The sequence below is a fragment of the Rhododendron vialii genome, chromosome 2a (assembly GCF_030253575.1).
Source record: "Rhododendron vialii isolate Sample 1 chromosome 2a, ASM3025357v1".
NCBI lineage: Eukaryota > Viridiplantae > Streptophyta > Magnoliopsida > Ericales > Ericaceae > Rhododendron > Rhododendron vialii.
The window spans coordinates 32,829,332-32,845,023 of record NC_080558.1 but is presented as its reverse complement, the minus strand read 5'-3'; the positions used below and the strand labels follow the sequence as shown (position 1 = coordinate 32,845,023).

At 39.8% G+C, this 15,692-nt stretch overlaps 3 protein-coding genes across 3 annotated transcripts; 2 read left to right on the top strand and 1 right to left on the bottom strand.

The window, feature by feature from the left end:
• Window positions 1-5,713: 5,713 nt before the first annotated feature.
• On the top strand, window positions 5,714-7,097 carry LOC131317447 (PKS-NRPS hybrid synthetase cheA-like). The gene is made up of 4 exons (XM_058347001.1): window positions 5,714-5,983; window positions 6,214-6,230; window positions 6,434-6,530; window positions 6,609-7,097. The coding sequence occupies exons 1-4, from the start codon at window positions 5,714-5,716 to the stop codon at window positions 7,095-7,097; spliced, it is 873 nt and encodes a 290-aa protein (XP_058202984.1).
• Window positions 7,098-7,419: 322 nt separating this feature from the next.
• Window positions 7,420-10,520, top strand: LOC131317446 (PKS-NRPS hybrid synthetase cheA-like). Its single transcript, XM_058347000.1, has 6 exons — window positions 7,420-7,793; window positions 7,917-8,565; window positions 8,660-8,776; window positions 8,983-9,084; window positions 9,186-9,335; window positions 10,443-10,520. Exons 1-6 carry the CDS (start codon window positions 7,420-7,422, stop codon window positions 10,518-10,520), a joined length of 1,470 nt encoding a protein of 489 aa, XP_058202983.1.
• A 621-nt stretch (window positions 10,521-11,141) lies between these two features.
• On the bottom strand, window positions 11,142-12,147 carry LOC131317445 (uncharacterized). The gene is made up of 3 exons (XM_058346999.1): window positions 11,957-12,147; window positions 11,293-11,871; window positions 11,142-11,187 (listed from the first exon to the last, which is right to left on the bottom strand). Exons 2-3 carry the CDS (start codon window positions 11,826-11,828, stop codon window positions 11,142-11,144), a joined length of 582 nt encoding a protein of 193 aa, XP_058202982.1. The 5' UTR covers window positions 11,829-11,871; window positions 11,957-12,147.
• Between the last annotated feature and the right edge of the window lie 3,545 nt (window positions 12,148-15,692).

Genomic DNA, 15,692 nt, shown 5'->3' with positions numbered 1-15,692 from the left:
ATGTATCAAGTAGGGCTGTCCAAAAAATCTACCCGACCCGACGACCCGACTCGACCCGAAAATTCAGCATCGGGCGGTTTAAAACAAGGCAGTCGGTCGGGTTCGGGTTGCAAATGACAGACCCGAGAATTTGTCGGTCGGGTTCGGGTTTCAAAGGGTCTTGTTTCGGGTCACCCGACCCGACCGAATTCTTTAGGTACTATAAAAGCAAAAAAATTGGGATTCCTCTTCACTTAGGGCCTCTGCCTTCTCCTTCTGGTCTCAGTCTCGACTCTCGATCTCACTCTCTGCCGACGCCCACGGGCCACCCCACCCCCACTCTCTCCGACCGGCGACCAGATCTCCGATTCTCCGGCCAGTCCTCTCCTCTCCTGCTCTCCAGTCTCTGGACTCTCCACAGTCCACTCCACCCGATCTTGCAGCCGATCGACACTCTGCCACTCTGGTACCGTTGTAACGGGTACGTCTCTCTCTCTCTCTCTCTCTCTCTCTCTCTCCTGCTCTCCAGTCTGAGCAGTCTCCACAGTTTTGAAGATTTTATATGATTTCATTTTTTAACTATTAAGTTTTTTCTAGATCTCCAGATTCTCCAATCTCCACAGTCCACTCTCTTGTTCTCGTTCGCAGCCGATCGACGCCTAAATCAGTAAATTTGGTACGTCTCTCTCTCAGACTCTCTGATCCTTTTAATTTAACTGCTTGTGTTTTCGTTTCTTTTTCTTTTAGTTTTAGACATGTAGTCGATGGAACTTTTTGTCGAGAGGCTGTAGATTTTCGACCACTCGGACAGAGGATCAATTAAAGGATCAATTTTCGACCGCTCGGTCGATCAAGATTGATTAATTTGTTTATCTAACAAATTAATCAAGCTTGAACCTATGTTTTGAAATCCGTTAAGCTTTTTTAAAGCAAGCTCAAACAAGCTATTACTCGACTTGTTCTCCTTGTGAGGTATAAAAAATTTGAACTGCTCAATATTGGCTCCGATTACAGACCGTTCAAGATCGGCTCTTCTCATAGACATTCTTATATTTGAACATATTTTGATGCTTAATTGTTAAGTTTTCAAAATCAAGTGTGAACAACTAACTACGTACTCAACTCATTTTAACACTATGTGTGGGTATACATTCGTGCATGTTTTTATAAGCAGTACATGCTCCACATATAAATCTATTTTACGCAAGTTGCAGTTGATATATTCTAAATACCATAATATACTTTGACCAAAAAGATGCGGCCTATGCTTTTGATCCTTTTTGATATATACTATTTTGCAAGGCAAAGTAATGACAAAGATGAAGGTTACTTTGAAAGTTTAAATTAATCAAGCGATGAATAAAGTTTGAACTTCTACATCCCACTGAAATTAAGGGGGCCTGTTGTGCTGCATTATGGCACCACAGGCTTCTATGCCTCACGTTCGCGTCTTGTCTGGAGCTCGAAAATATGATTTAAACTGTTCACTGCCTTGTGCATATCAGACTGCTGAGCCTTGGACCCCTGATTCCTTGGCAACTGGATGCTTAATTAGTCTGAAACTGCATTTTGGTCGAAGTCCAAAACATAATTTCCCGGTTAATTAAACACCTGATTAAGTTCGTCCATAAAATATGAAAAATAATGGCACGGACTCACGAATGGGCAGGTCATCGAGATTTGCTCAAAGTGTGCCTAATCACGTAAAGATTCTCTCAAAGTGTGCGTGGATCAACTTTAAGAGCAATGTTGAAAGTTATTGTTTTCTTCCTGGTAGTCAATTACAGATATGTGAAAGTATTGACTATTGACTAGCTTATACATTTCATAACCTTTAATGTTCTATTTGTAGTCAGACATGCATTAGTAACCACTTTGTTCATGTATCTTCTAATTTTTCTCAAAGTGCCAGTTAGGGTAGAACTTTTTGGATTAGACATGCAAAGTTGCAAAGACTATATATACATAGATTTTTGCTTTTCAAATGCTACGTTTCCCTTTTTTAAATTTAATTGATAAAACCATCTGATCATCACTTTTGTTTGTTTTAGGTGATGGAGCCAGTTTTTGATTTCCATCCTGGTGGGGAACTTGAGGATGATGTTGTTAATATCGAAGAACTTGAACTTCAAGGTAATCCTAATCCTGCTGTGACTACCCTTGCTGATGTTGTCAATGTTGAAGATGATACGGTACAAAAAGTAAATCAAATTGGGAGAAAAACCAATAAAAGAAAGCTTCCACCACAAATTCCTAAAGGCCCTAAGCCAAAAAAAGAACGACATCGATCTCCTGCCTGGGATCACTTCGAAAAAATAATAGAGGGCGATGATACATGGGGTGAGTGTAACTATTGCAAGAAACGATATGCGGCTGATAGTAAAAAACATGGCGTTAGTAATTTGAAAGCTTACATCCCCGTTTGCCCGTTATATCCTCTTAAAGACCAACATGGACAACAAAACCTTTCATTCAAAGTCAACGAGGGGGGCGGTGTTGACGTTGTGACAAGTGTATTTTCTTTTAAAGAGTGTATGAGAGCTCTTGCAGAAATGGTGATTATTGATGAACTACCATTTAGGTTCGTTGAGGGGATTGGGTTCAGAAAATTTTGTAAGGTCATGCAACCGAAGTTCACACCGGTCCCTTCTCGCCAAACGATTACTAGAGAGGTAGTTGCAATTAAAGACTATGAGAGGGGAAAACTGAAAAAATTATTAAAGGGCCGTAGGATTTGCCTCACGACTGATACATGGACATCAATTCAAAACCTTAACTATATGTGTTTGACTGCACACTTCATTGATGATGATTGGAAGTTGCAAAAGAGAATCTTAAACTTTTGTCAAATTGAAGATCATAAGGGAGCTACAATAGGCAAGAAAATTGAGTCATTATTGCTTGAGTGGAATGTTGATGGTATTTTTACAATGACGGTAGATAATGCTAGTTCGAATGGCACGGCTATTGAGTACTTGAAAAGGAAAACAATGGATTGGAAAAGGACTGTCTTGGGGCATGAATATATGCATATGTGATGTTGTGCACACATTTTGAATCTTATTGTCGTTGAGGGGTTGAAAGATATGAGTGAATCTATTTTGCGTGTTCGTGATGTTGTGAGGTATGTGAGATCTTCTCCACAAAGAATGGAGACTTTCAAGAAGTGTGTGGAGAAGGAGAAAATTAAATCGAAACAAACTGTGTCTTGATGTGTGTACGCGATGTAATTCCACTTACTTAATGTTAGAAGTAGCCATCAAGTTTGAGAAGGCATTCCAAAGAATGGGGGAGGAAGACAGTAGTTTCATAAAATTCTTTGGCATAAAAGAAGGCGATGAGGATTTGTCATTGGAGGGTGAGGGTGACCAAAGTGGGAGCCATAGCCATAGGGTTTCAACTCCAAGACAAGCAACTGTCCCAAACAAGCTTGATTGGAAGAATTGTGGGTTGTTTGTCACATTCTTGAAACTTTTCTATGATGCAACCAAAAAATTTTCAGCTTCTCTTTTTGTCACATCCAATGTTTTCTTTCATGAGTTGTTTGAGGTTGATACCCGTATAAATGAATCAATCCTCAGCCGAGATTCTTTTATGTCTAAGATGGCAATTGACATGAAGAGAAAATTTTAGACGTATTGGGGGGATGTAGAGAAATTCAATCCCTTACTTTATGTGGCGGTGGCACTTGATCCCCGGTATAAGTTAAGGTTGGTGAAATTTTGCTATACAAGATCCAAAGGGAAGGCGGTGGGTGAGAAAATGGAGAAACAAGTGAAGGATGTTTTGAACAAGTTGTATGATTTTTATGAAAAAGAGGGTGAAGTTAGACAAAATGTGTCTAGTTCAAGTTCAATGCCGAGAGTAATGAAGGAGAATGAGGATTGTGATCATCGCTTGAATTTAGCTAGCGAATTTGACACTTACTTGGAGGAGGAGTATTCTAGTGTTTGTTCATTGGAAGTAGACAAGTACTTGGGGGATTTGTGCGAACATAGGGACAATCCAGATTTTGATATCTTGGTATGGTGGAAGAACAATTCCAACAAGTATCCAATCTTGTCAAAAATGGCGCGTGATGTATTAGCTATGCCCGTGTCTACCGTTGCTTCCGAATCGGCCTTTAGTACGGGTGGTCGCGTACTTGATCCATTTCGAAGTTCACTCTCACCGTCAATGGTCAAGGCTCTTGTATGCACCCAAAATTGGCTTTTAAGCACGGTTCCAATCTCTCTTCGACAGTCTATGGATAAAGTTGAAGATCTTGAACGAGGTAATTTAATTCAATTGATCTAGTCTACTTACTATTTCGTTTTTTCTTAATATTGAATTGAATTAAGTGTTTTTTGTTTTTGTGTTTTAGAACTCTTACAAACTGAATCAATTGATGATGCAACGCAAGTTCCTAGGGATTGAGTGATGGGCCTTTGGACATTGGACCTTGGTAAAACATTTAACATTATGTTATTTTGTAATCTTCGAAGTTTTCAATTTAATTGTATGATTTTTCTTTCTATGTAACATGTTTGGTCAGTTTACATGGGATTGGGGAGCATTTTGGACATTCAACTACTGGACTAGTTTATTTAATTATGGACTTGTGTGTTTGGTTGCTTTTAATTATTATGGACTTGTAGTTTTTTAATCACTTTGGACTTGTAATTGCTTGCCTAGTAGACAGTAGTGAACTGGAAACATTAGGACTGGTTGTATGGCTGTTGAAAAAACAGGGGAGGAAAGACTAGAGAGGCTGGTCACTGCCTCACTGGTGTGTGGCTGTGTGCTGTGTGTTTGGTTTGTTTTTTTTTTGCTATGTGGTCGTGTTTGGTTTCTTCTTTCTTTTTTTCCCACTTAATCTTGCTGGAAAATCTCTTGTTAGGAATGTAGTAGTGGACTGGAAACTGGAAAGACAGGGAAATCTCTTGCTGGAAATGTCTAATTTTTTTTGAACTTTTTTTGACGGGAAATCTCTTGCTGGAAAATGGAAATGTCCAATTCCAATTAATGAACTCTTTTTGATATGGCTTGGTGGAAGACTGGAAATGTGTAAATTTTTTTTGTTGATGAATGAAATTAATGAATGATGATTGCTGGAAAATTGTGTATTGAGCCAGTCGGCCCATTAATGAAATTTTTTTTATATGGCTTTGGTGGAAGCCCAAACCCAAAGGTTAATAAGGGCATTGGGCCTTGTGGCCTGTTATGAAACTTGCAAATTTAGGAGATTAACAGCCCAAAATATTTAATGAAATGGGAAAAAATAGCCCAGAAAATTGAATACGGCCCAAAAATAATAGGCCCACTGAAATGGCCCAATCCGAAGACCCGACCGAACCCGACCAAACCCACCCGACCACAAATCCGTCCGAACCCGATCAGAAGTTCGGTTGGTTGCGGGTTGATGTTTAACCAACCCGAAAAATGTCGGGTCTGACCCGACCCGAACCCGAACCCGGCCACGGCCAAATCCGCCCGATGGACAGCCCTAGATGTATGTATAGCCATTTTCCATCCCCAATTACGGTGGCCGCTATTTGCAGCGTACTTCTTGCTACTCGCAGCCGATTAAAATTTTTATCAATTACGGACAAAAATGCCCTCATGCAGTTTGACCATTATACCCCTAAAACCTCATGTTATTTGACCATTTTACCCTTTAAGAATATTACATAACTCATTATATACAACCATAAAAAATCATCTCCCTGATTTCCCTCCCTCCCTCCCTCCCAGAATGTCCCCTCCCTCCCCCATTCAAACTCCTCCATTTTCATCCCCAACTGCCATCACCCACCACCAGGCTCCTTCCACCAGCAGCCAAGTCTGCCTATCTTCCCCCTCTTCTCTTCCTCCTATATTGTTAATGGAAACCTCAATTGCTTCCTCTCCCTCCATTGATACACAAGCAATAGTTGACCACGATTTGAAGTCGGAAGATCACACAATGGATGTTGAGAAACATGTCACAGATGTTGTAGTGACGGAGCAAAAATCGCAGCAAGAGGTAAGCCCGCCTTCCATTTTCAATTTCAGAAGCCCTCCATTTTCAATTTCAGTTCTGGCTCGGCACAGTTGGACATGCAGTGCCAAAACTTTACTAACTTTTCGAACTCTAATATCTGAATTATGTACAACTATTCGGATATTAATATCCGAATATCGTCAACATTATTGGACTCTTATATCCGAATTTAGTGTCAGTTTTCAGATATTAATATCTGAATGAAACTACAGAGAATCCTGCATTTACAGTTGGATACATAGTGCAAAAAATTTACTAACTTTTCGGACTCAAATGTCTGAATTATGTACAACTTTTCGAATATTAATATCCAAATATTGTCAACATTTTTGGACTCTTATATCCGAATATAGTGAGAGTTTTCAGGTATTAATATCTGAATAAAACTGCAGAAAATCCTACATTTACCTGGTTGGTCTTTGGGTGTTACAGGTTGACACTTCAACAATTGGTTTATGTAGGGCCATCGACTATACCTACTTCAACTTGTCCTTCATACGATTATACGGAGCATTTTACAACAGAGATGGTAAGTGTTTTTTTGATAGAGTATTTATCTTGTGCAATCTTATATTACGGGCTATAATTTTTTGTTATGTGTGTGTAGGTTTTTCCATCCGATGAAGCGTTGGTAGATTGGATAAGATGCACTGGTAAACAACACGGGTTTATCATTGTGATTAAGGGTTCTGAGAAATGTATTAAGAATCGCACACGTAGGATGAGATTTTCATGTGAAAGGAGTGGTAAGTATAGGCCGTTTGTGAAGAAAGTTGATGGGAAGGAGGTAGCTGTGAAGAAGAGAGTGCGGTCCACGGGCACCAAAAAATGTGAATGCCCATTTGAATTGAAAGCTGTAAAGGGCAATGATGGTTGGACTGTCTTTGTCCACAATGGCACCCACAACCATCCTCCAGCGGTGTACTTGGAGGGCCATTCGTATGCCGGGAGGTTGTCGGCAGAGCAGACTAGCACGGTGGTTGATTTGTCAGTCGCTTTGGTGAAACCCAAAGAAATCCTAACCCATTTGAAGGTTCAAGATTCTGAGAACGTAACGTCTATCAAAACCGTGTATAATGTACGACAAAAGTATTGAGTGATAGAGAAAGCTGGAAAATCTCAAATGCAACATTTGTTGGATCAGCTAGAAAGTACCACTACGTTCATTGGACCCGTGGGAACGAGACTGAGAATGTCACGGAGTTGTTTTGGTCTCCCCCATCTGCTGGGGAGGTGTTACGTGCTTTTCCCCACGTTTAATGATGGATTGCACATACAAGACGAATAAGTACAAGTTTCCTTTGCTTCAAATTGTTGGTGTAACATCGACGGAGATGACTTTTTGTGCAGCATTTGCTTTCATGGAGTGTGAAAAAACGGAAAACTACACTTAGGTCTTGGAGAAGCTAAAAGGCATGATGGATCCCAACGCACTTCCATCCATTATTGTCACAAATAGGGAGTTGGCGCTTATGAATGCCATCGCACATGTTTTCCCTCAAGCTACCAACCTCCTATGCAGGTGGCATATTGGCAAGAATGTATTAGCCAAGTATAGAAAGATGTTTGATGACAAGATGTGGGAGGAGTTTATTTGCAGTTGGGGCCTAGTTGTCCTTTCATCGAGTGTTGCACAGTATGAGGAGTGCCTTTGTGTTTTGAAGCGTAATTTTGAAATGGTTCCTGCAGCACTTGAGTACGTCGAGAAAAATTGGTTGGTACCCTACAAAGAGAGGTTTGTAGGAGCTTGGACGGACAAAGTCATGCATTTCGGAAACCTAACAAGTAACAGGTAAACGCTTCATTCATAACTCTGGCATTTTCCTTAATATTCATGTTATTCATGCGTTTTTGGAAAATTTTCATTTATTCATGTTATTTGCTACGGTTAATATCTTGCCATATTTATTCATAGGGCGGAGAGTTCACATTCGAAGCTAAAAAATCATCTTGAAAACTCGCAATGCAATTTTGATACTATATGGGAGAAGATTCACAGATTGATGCTGTTACAAGTTACTGAATTCAAAGCTTCGTTTGAGAAGAGCCTTAATTCTATGCAACATGATTTTAGGACAACTCTATTTGATAGGCTAAGGGGAGTCGTTTCGTCAAATGCCATGACACTTGTTTTAGCGGCATCCTATCAAGTCGAATGGTTTGTGGAATCGAAGCGTCAGTGCGAGTGTTCTTTGAGGCACACCCATGGTTTACCTTGCGCTCATGAGATTGCTCCTTACAAGATGGCAAATATCTCTCTACCGATTGAGTTAATCTACGACCATTGGAAGAGGCTTTCTTTGCTTGCACCCCAGAATGAGGGTTCGATGGAGGAGACGCTTTTGGCTCACTTTGATTGTTTTTACAACAAGTTCTTGAATGAAGATCAATTTGATGTAAAGCTAAATTATGTTAAGAAAATGCAAGAGCTTGCTCATCCAAAAACCAGTACTCTCCTTGGACCCAAAGTGAATGCACAACCACGCGGTCGGAAGTCAACGAAAGAAAAAAATGCAGCCAAAGAACAAAATTCGACGCGTAGGGATCCCTCAGAATTTGAGCATGTTTTGGCATCCCGTCAAAGAGAAATCGCGGCGTAATCTGAAAGGGAAAGCAAAAGTTCCAGCACAACTTTTTATATGCCCCTTCATCAATCAGTTCCCAGAAGCAATAAGACCTTACATAGAATCGGTCAAGGATGTTGAAGATGATGGGAATTGTGGGTTTCGAGCAGTGTCGGGCTTCATGAAAGACGATGTTCATGAGTGGTTAATGGTAAAGAAGTGATTTGCTGAAAGAGTTAGAAACACATTTACACCTTTACGAACAAGTGGTAAGGGGGACGCAGAGGGCTAGGGAATTACTTCACATCTTGTCATGGTATGAAAGTCCAGCGCCCGAGGAACATTGGATGACAATGCCAGACATGGGTCACATCATAGCATCTGTTTTATAATTGTGTCATTGTCCATTTATCAAAGGTTCAATGTCTTACATTCCTCCCCCTCCAATCGAAGCCTTTACCGTCCATGAAACGAAAGGTTATTACTATCGGGTTTGTTGACGGCGGATACTTTGTACAGGTATTATTTTGGTAAATGATTTGTTGTCATCTATATAATGAATTGCGCTCTTTAAATCCAACTTAATTTATCTTTTATACGTATGTAATGCAATTTGACAGCTATTCCTTAAAAAAGGTTCCCCTATGCCGCTAATAGCTTGCAATTGGAAAAAATATTGTCTTTCTATCGCTAAAAATTGGGATGCAGCACATGTTGCCGCCATTCAGAAGTTCAACGAAATCATCGGCGTTGACGTAGCAACAAAGGAGGTCATCCATGTCATTTAGCCATTTTTAGATTGAGAAACGATTTAATGTGTTGTATTATATAATGTGTTCTAATGTTGTGAAAATTGGATGATTACGTCTGCTTGTAGTTTTCGGATCGTCAATGAAACTTTTAAATTGTATTTCTGTTTGAAAACTCATAGTTGTCAAGTCTGTGACATTCTGTTCAGAAACAAGAATGGTGTCATGCATTTGACTAGTTTTCATTCTGTTCGGAAATTAGAATCCAATTAAAGGTATACAAATAAGATATTAAAGTCCGAACATGGGTATAAATTTTGGATATTTCTTTCCGAATTTATTGATCCAATTTGAACATTAGTATCCGAATGGTGTCAGGCTATCTCATAGTTTTCATTCTGTTCGAAAATTAGAATCCAATTAAAGGTATGCAAATCAGATATTAAAGTCTGAACATGGGTATAACTTTCGAATATTTGTTTCCGAAATTATTGATCCAGTTCGAACATTAGTGTCCGATTGGTGTTATTCTATCTGATAGTTCTCATTCTGTTCGGAAATTAAAATCCAAGTACTGATATATAAATGAGAAATTAAAGTCCAAAACTTGTTATATATTTTGGATATTTATTTCCGAATTGAATTTTCTCCGAATGAATGGGCTATAATGGACGAAAAAGAGTGTGGATATTAAAAGGGAAATTTGAAAATTAACTCCCTTATTTATTATTGGTGAAAATGGGATGTAATTCTTCCTCGTTTAATGTGGCAACATGAAAATATACATTTGCAAGAATTTTATTCCTCGTAAAACGTGTTCGTGTCCAAAAATCCAAAGATGCTAGCATTTTTCTGTAGTAAAAAATGGGTTATTTGGAGCGAATTTATGCCTCGAAATACGTGCTGACAGGACTATTAAATGACACCCGAGATTTTGTCGAATAAGAGAACGGATTTTGTGTAGAAATTTTTCCGACATGACTATTCAATGAAATTTCAGATTCTCTACAATAATTGCAACGGGTTATCTGGAAACTGACAAAATGGGTTTTTGGAGCAAAATTCTTTCTCGTCAAACGTGCTGACAAGAGTATTCAATGATACTTCAGATTCTTTCAAATAATGCAGTGGGTTATATGGAGTACGAAATGGGTTTTTGGAGCAAAGTTCTTTCTCGTCAAACGTGCTGACAAGAGTATTCAATGATATTTCAGATTCTTTCAAATAATGCAATGGGTTATCTGGAGTACGAAATGGGTTTTTGGAGCAAAGTTCTTCCTTGTCAAACGTGTTGACAAGAGTTGCGCTATAAATTGAACTTCTATCGAAGTCCCGCTCCAAAGGATAGGTGGATGATCATGCCAGAAATGGGTCACCTCATAGCATTTGTTTTTTAGGCGGTGGTTGTCTTTTTATCATCAATGTCTTATGTTCCTCCCACTACGATATCCGCCCCTTCCCCCCTGAGAGTCGACGTTTGATTGCGCTCGGACACGTTAACGGCGATCACTTTGTAACGGTACATTTGCGACCAAATTCCCCCATCCCGCCTATTGCAAGGAATTGGTATATAAATCACTACTCATTCGCGGATGGATGGGATACACAATATTCAAACAAGATCGAAGAGTTTGGTTCGTACGGCACTCCTCATTTAAATCTAAATTTTCACATACGACTATTGTGCAGCGAATTATTTGTGCCTAGGAAAGTATCAAGAATGATTCAACCATAAAATTTACGTTTTGGTGCTCTACTTAACATTCATATTTTAACCATATTCAATTATTACAAATATCCTAATAGTTATCCGCTATAAAACAAAAGTCATTCCACCACGAAAAGTAGTCCATAAACCATGGCCATAAAGTGTCTAAAATAAATACAAGGCCATAAAGGCCATCAAAAACAAGCCATAAAGTCCATAAAAAACAAGTAAGAGAATACCAAGTCTCAAGTATGGTCATGGCGCCGACACCTAGTGTAACGACTCGAGTAACGATCAGAACTAGGGCCTGCTATGCTTGCTTCAGCAGCCTCCGATCCCCTCAAAGTCATTTGCACTTCAATAAGTGCTTGTCGTAGTTCATACGGGCAAGTTGAAGTCCTAGCCCTAGTCCCACCCAAAACACTATCCAAAATGGCCAAAGCCGCTGCATTGCGCTCTTTCGCACTCTCGGTATATGGCACCTCTACGGGACGGGGTGAGACCCTGAAGTGGGAGACCATCAAAAACCAAGGAAGGTAGTCAGGGTGTGACTCCCACGGGACTCCAGGCTGAATCATAACTCGTTTCTCTGCATTCATGACATGATCGCGCCAATTTTCCCATTGACCATCTGTGTACGCATAGACCACACTGTATGAATGACTATTAGCTCCTCTACTACCTCGCAATGGGACTAACGGAGGCCTAGGGACCAACTGCACCATGCCGAACTGCCTCAATACTCTATCAGGTAGGTACGGCTCAAGGACGGCCATGGCACGGATGCAGCCCGTGTAAAAAAACATCTGCGACTACTTGCCTACGATCTGTGTACGAGTCAAAAACAACCTGCGAAAAAAAAAATGTTACAATACATAATTTCGTATTTAAAGATAAGTATCTGACTCAAAACATACTTAAGCTTTCCACTAACTTGACTAGGACGTAGATCGTCTAACATCCCTCGGTAGTGGTAAGTGGTCTCCATGGTAGTCTCCCGACGCGACAACCAACGTGCTGCCAGTGGTAGGTCCTCTATGTAGGCTGGGTCCCTAGCGTGTCGAAACATAGGAAAATGCTCCCGAATCCATGCTTGCATTTTATTACACATAATACATATAATTACTAATGATTAAATGGAATAAGAATACATCACAGTTATGAATGTGTCCGAGTCTGTATCCAAGTCTCACTCATAGTTGTTAATATCCCGTGTTCGTGTCGGACACGGTGTCGTGTTCGTGTCCGAATCCAAGTCCCACTTGTAGTTGTTAATGTCCCGTGTTTGTATCTGTGTCGGACACGGGGTCGTGTCCGTGTCCGTATCCAAGTTTCACTCATAGTTGTCAATGTCCTGTGTCCATGTAGGACACAGTGTCGTGTTCATGTCCGTATCCAAGTCTCACTCATAGTTGTCAATGTCCCGTGTTCGTGTCAGACACGGTGTCCGTATCCAAGTCTCACTCATAGTTGTAAATGTCTCATGTCTGTGTCCAAATTAATATACAAAATATAATTGATGTACAAAATACAAATTGAATATAACTATGTACCTCCAACAAAGACGTGTAGCCACTCAATTGCTTGCAATTACGTCTGCTTGCTTGTCCAAGTTGTCTGTACAAATGGCCCAACCCTCCTACACCCCAAGCATAGTCGCGAATCCGTCCCAAGTCCTCCAAAAGAGCGAGGAACTGAATAAAAACTGTCATCCCAGTCTTGTCAGCAAATAGAGTGCTGCCAAGGAGATAGAGCAAGTAAGCCCGTGCGCAACAATCAACCCTTTGCTCCGAGTCCCCATCTACCACCTCATCAAAAGTTTTCATCAACCATTCAAACTCAACGCGATTGTTTGTTGTAACTTTATTCTCTGCAACGTCCGCCGTCACACCAAGACACCTTTGTACCATTGCCAAACACTCCTCCCTCGTCTTATCCACTGCATGCACTGCTAACCCCTCCACTTGAAGCCCAACAAGGTGCGGCACGTCTTCCAGTGTAATAGTCATCTCCCTAAATTAAAAGTGAAAGCTATTTGTCTCCGGATGCCACCTCTCCACAAAGGCAGACAGTAACACTTTGTTGCAGTATGAAGAAATAATCTGAGAAAGTGGACATAACCCTGAACTTCTGACCCTCATAAGTAACCTCTCATTTGCCTCCGCTATTGACCACTTCTTCAAATTACGTCCGTGCGAGTGCAGTTTCAACAATGGTCGCTCCATACCGTTCCAAATATCAACAGCAACATGGTTCCTAAAATCCACTAACAAACTTCGGTCTTGTGGACCAACTGCCTCATCGTCTACCTCCTCTTGCCTTGCCTGACGCCCTCTCCCTCATCCTCTCCCCCGTCCTCGGCCTCTCCCTCGTCCTCTCCCCCGTCCTCGGCCTCTCCCCCGTCCTCTGGCTTGTGTCGTTTCCTGTATATTATAAACAATAGTTTAGTCTAATAAATGAATTATAAATGAATCATAGACGAAAAATTCTAGAGTAGTAGTGGTACTAGTAGTTGAGTGAAATATATCTATCCAACTCAAAGATAGAAACACAAAATCGTATTCTAACTTTCATGTACCTCGTCCTCTTGTTGATCGGACCATGCTCATTCTCTCGTACATCAACATGTGGCTCATCCTCACAAATTTCAGCATGTGGCTCATCTTTCCCTACATTAGCATGTGGCTCATCCTCCCCTACATTATCATGTGACTCATCCTCCCGTAAAACAGCATGTGGCTTATCCTCCTATACCTCCGAATGTATCTCAACCTCCACATCCTTCTCTACCTAAGCATGTTGCTCAACCTCCACATCCTCCTCTACCTCCGAATGTACCTCAACCTCTTGCCTCTGCCCTTGTCCTTGTCTTTTTCCTCGTTTCCTTTCCAAAGTTAAAGTTTGGTCAGCCTTCGTCTTCCTTGCAGAAATGGTAGAAGGAACTCGTTTCATTTACTGTACATTGTAAACAATACGTTAGAATCATAGTTGTCAAAATCATACGATTTACGCAAAAACGATACGAATCTATAAATGAATCAAGGTTTATCACATTATTGCATTTGATTAATATGAAACCACATGCAAAACTATAGTATTTATTTTCCTACTGGGTACTAGAGTCTACCTCACGATGTTGCTCAACCACCACATCCTCCTCACCCCCAACCTCTTGCCTCTGCCCTCGTCCTTGTGTTTTGCCTCGTTTACTTTCCAAAGTTAAAGTTTGCTCAGCCTTCCTCTTCCTTGTAGAAACGGTAGGAGGAACTCGTGTCATTGTATTTCCTGTACATTGCAAACAATACATTAGTCTAACGCTTGAATTAAAGGTAGGTGAATCGAATACTAATCTCTGAATAAAGATACATAAATCGATGTCACACCCCGCGTCTAGAAACACCCAAAACGAAGTTTAACAAAGAATAAACTACCGTGTCAGGTAATACCAACGACAGACCACATAAACCTTGGCTATAGAATTATATCAGAATCCATCAATGGTAACATGACAAAAACTTTCCATCAATAAACTTTTACTTTCAAGCTCATAAGAGAAGCATTAAATTGGCATAAGACTTGCATATGTAATAAAATATGAGCCAAGTGTCAAGAAAACCCCATTAACACCTAGTACACAATTGATATCACCAAATCACCTTTACGAAAAGAAAAAATCAAGTTTACTTGCACAAACCAACATATGAATGCATGAAATGCATGTCCCTCCCAAATAGAAGACTCAAAGTTGTATTTTTAAAGACTAATCCGTACAAAGTTAAGAACCACAAATTTATAAGATCAAATCAGATATATAGAATAGCAACTATTCAAAAAATTAGAATAATACGACCTCTTTAGGTCGCTCAATTAATTCCACAAACTCAGACCACATGCTGCGGTCAAAGTATTTCCAGCAGTGTCACACCAACTTGTAAAATCTGCCAAGATCAAAGTATACACCCAAATGACCTAGGATTTGGTATAACTCATAATAACACATCAAAGTTCATCCTTGATTTTTTCCAGAATTTTATAAGCAAGAGAACCAAGTCAAATTCAATCTCAAAGTTAGAAATTCTGTGCAGGAAACACAGTTTTTCAGCAGAGCAGTCTGTGATCGAATATTCATTACAAATCATGTATTTCATATTTTTTGATGATTCCATTGCCAAAGCAACACCAACTTAACAATCTTTAAGACTCGAAAGGACCCATAACCAATAAACTTGTCTAAGTATAACAAATTTGATGAAAAATGCAGCTTTAGATGCTGCCCAAATTTTCTAAAATATCTTCACATCAATAGCAGTAAGCAACTTCAAAATTCTACAAGTTCATGCTCATAATCCATCTATATACCAACTAACATGCATCAATCTTGGGTTTCCATGATCAAAATCATATTATCCACAAATTAACAATATTTGAGAATTTAAGATGAATTAGGTATAAAATCACCATGTAAGCACTATAGAACCCTAATTCTTAAATCTATTCCATGTAGGTTGATTCTATATGCACATATTCATCAATACTCGTAGTTTAAGGAAGATTTCTTACCACAAGAAGAGAAATTTTCAGATTACATGTCAAACTCCAAGAGATTACTTCAAATTCTTCATGCCAAACTAGGGTTTTCCTATTCTTTTTCAATGGGGAAGAAAGAACTC

Excerpts from the sequence above, each read along its gene's own strand:
- LOC131317447 (XM_058347001.1), top strand. The coding sequence starts at position 5,714 with ATGTCCCCTCCCTCCCCCATTCAAACTCCTCCATTTTCATCCCCAACT. Across the intron at positions 6,531-6,608 it reads AGCATTTTACAACAGAGATG|GTTTTTCCATCCGATGAAGC; the intron begins GTAAGTGTTTTT and ends ATGTGTGTGTAG.
- LOC131317446 (XM_058347000.1), top strand. The coding sequence starts at position 7,420 with ATGGATCCCAACGCACTTCCATCCATTATTGTCACAAATAGGGAGTTG. Across the intron at positions 9,085-9,185 it reads ACGGCGGATACTTTGTACAG|CTATTCCTTAAAAAAGGTTC; the intron begins GTATTATTTTGG and ends GCAATTTGACAG. Across the intron at positions 9,336-10,442 it reads TTGACGTAGCAACAAAGGAG|TGGGTTATATGGAGTACGAA; the intron begins GTCATCCATGTC and ends CAAATAATGCAG.
- LOC131317445 (XM_058346999.1), bottom strand. The coding sequence starts at position 11,828 with ATGTTTTTTTACACGGGCTGCATCCGTGCCATGGCCGTCCTTGAGCCG. Across the intron at positions 11,188-11,292 it reads TACTCGAGTCGTTACACTAG|ACACTTTATGGCCATGGTTT; the intron begins GTGTCGGCGCCA and ends TATTTATTTTAG.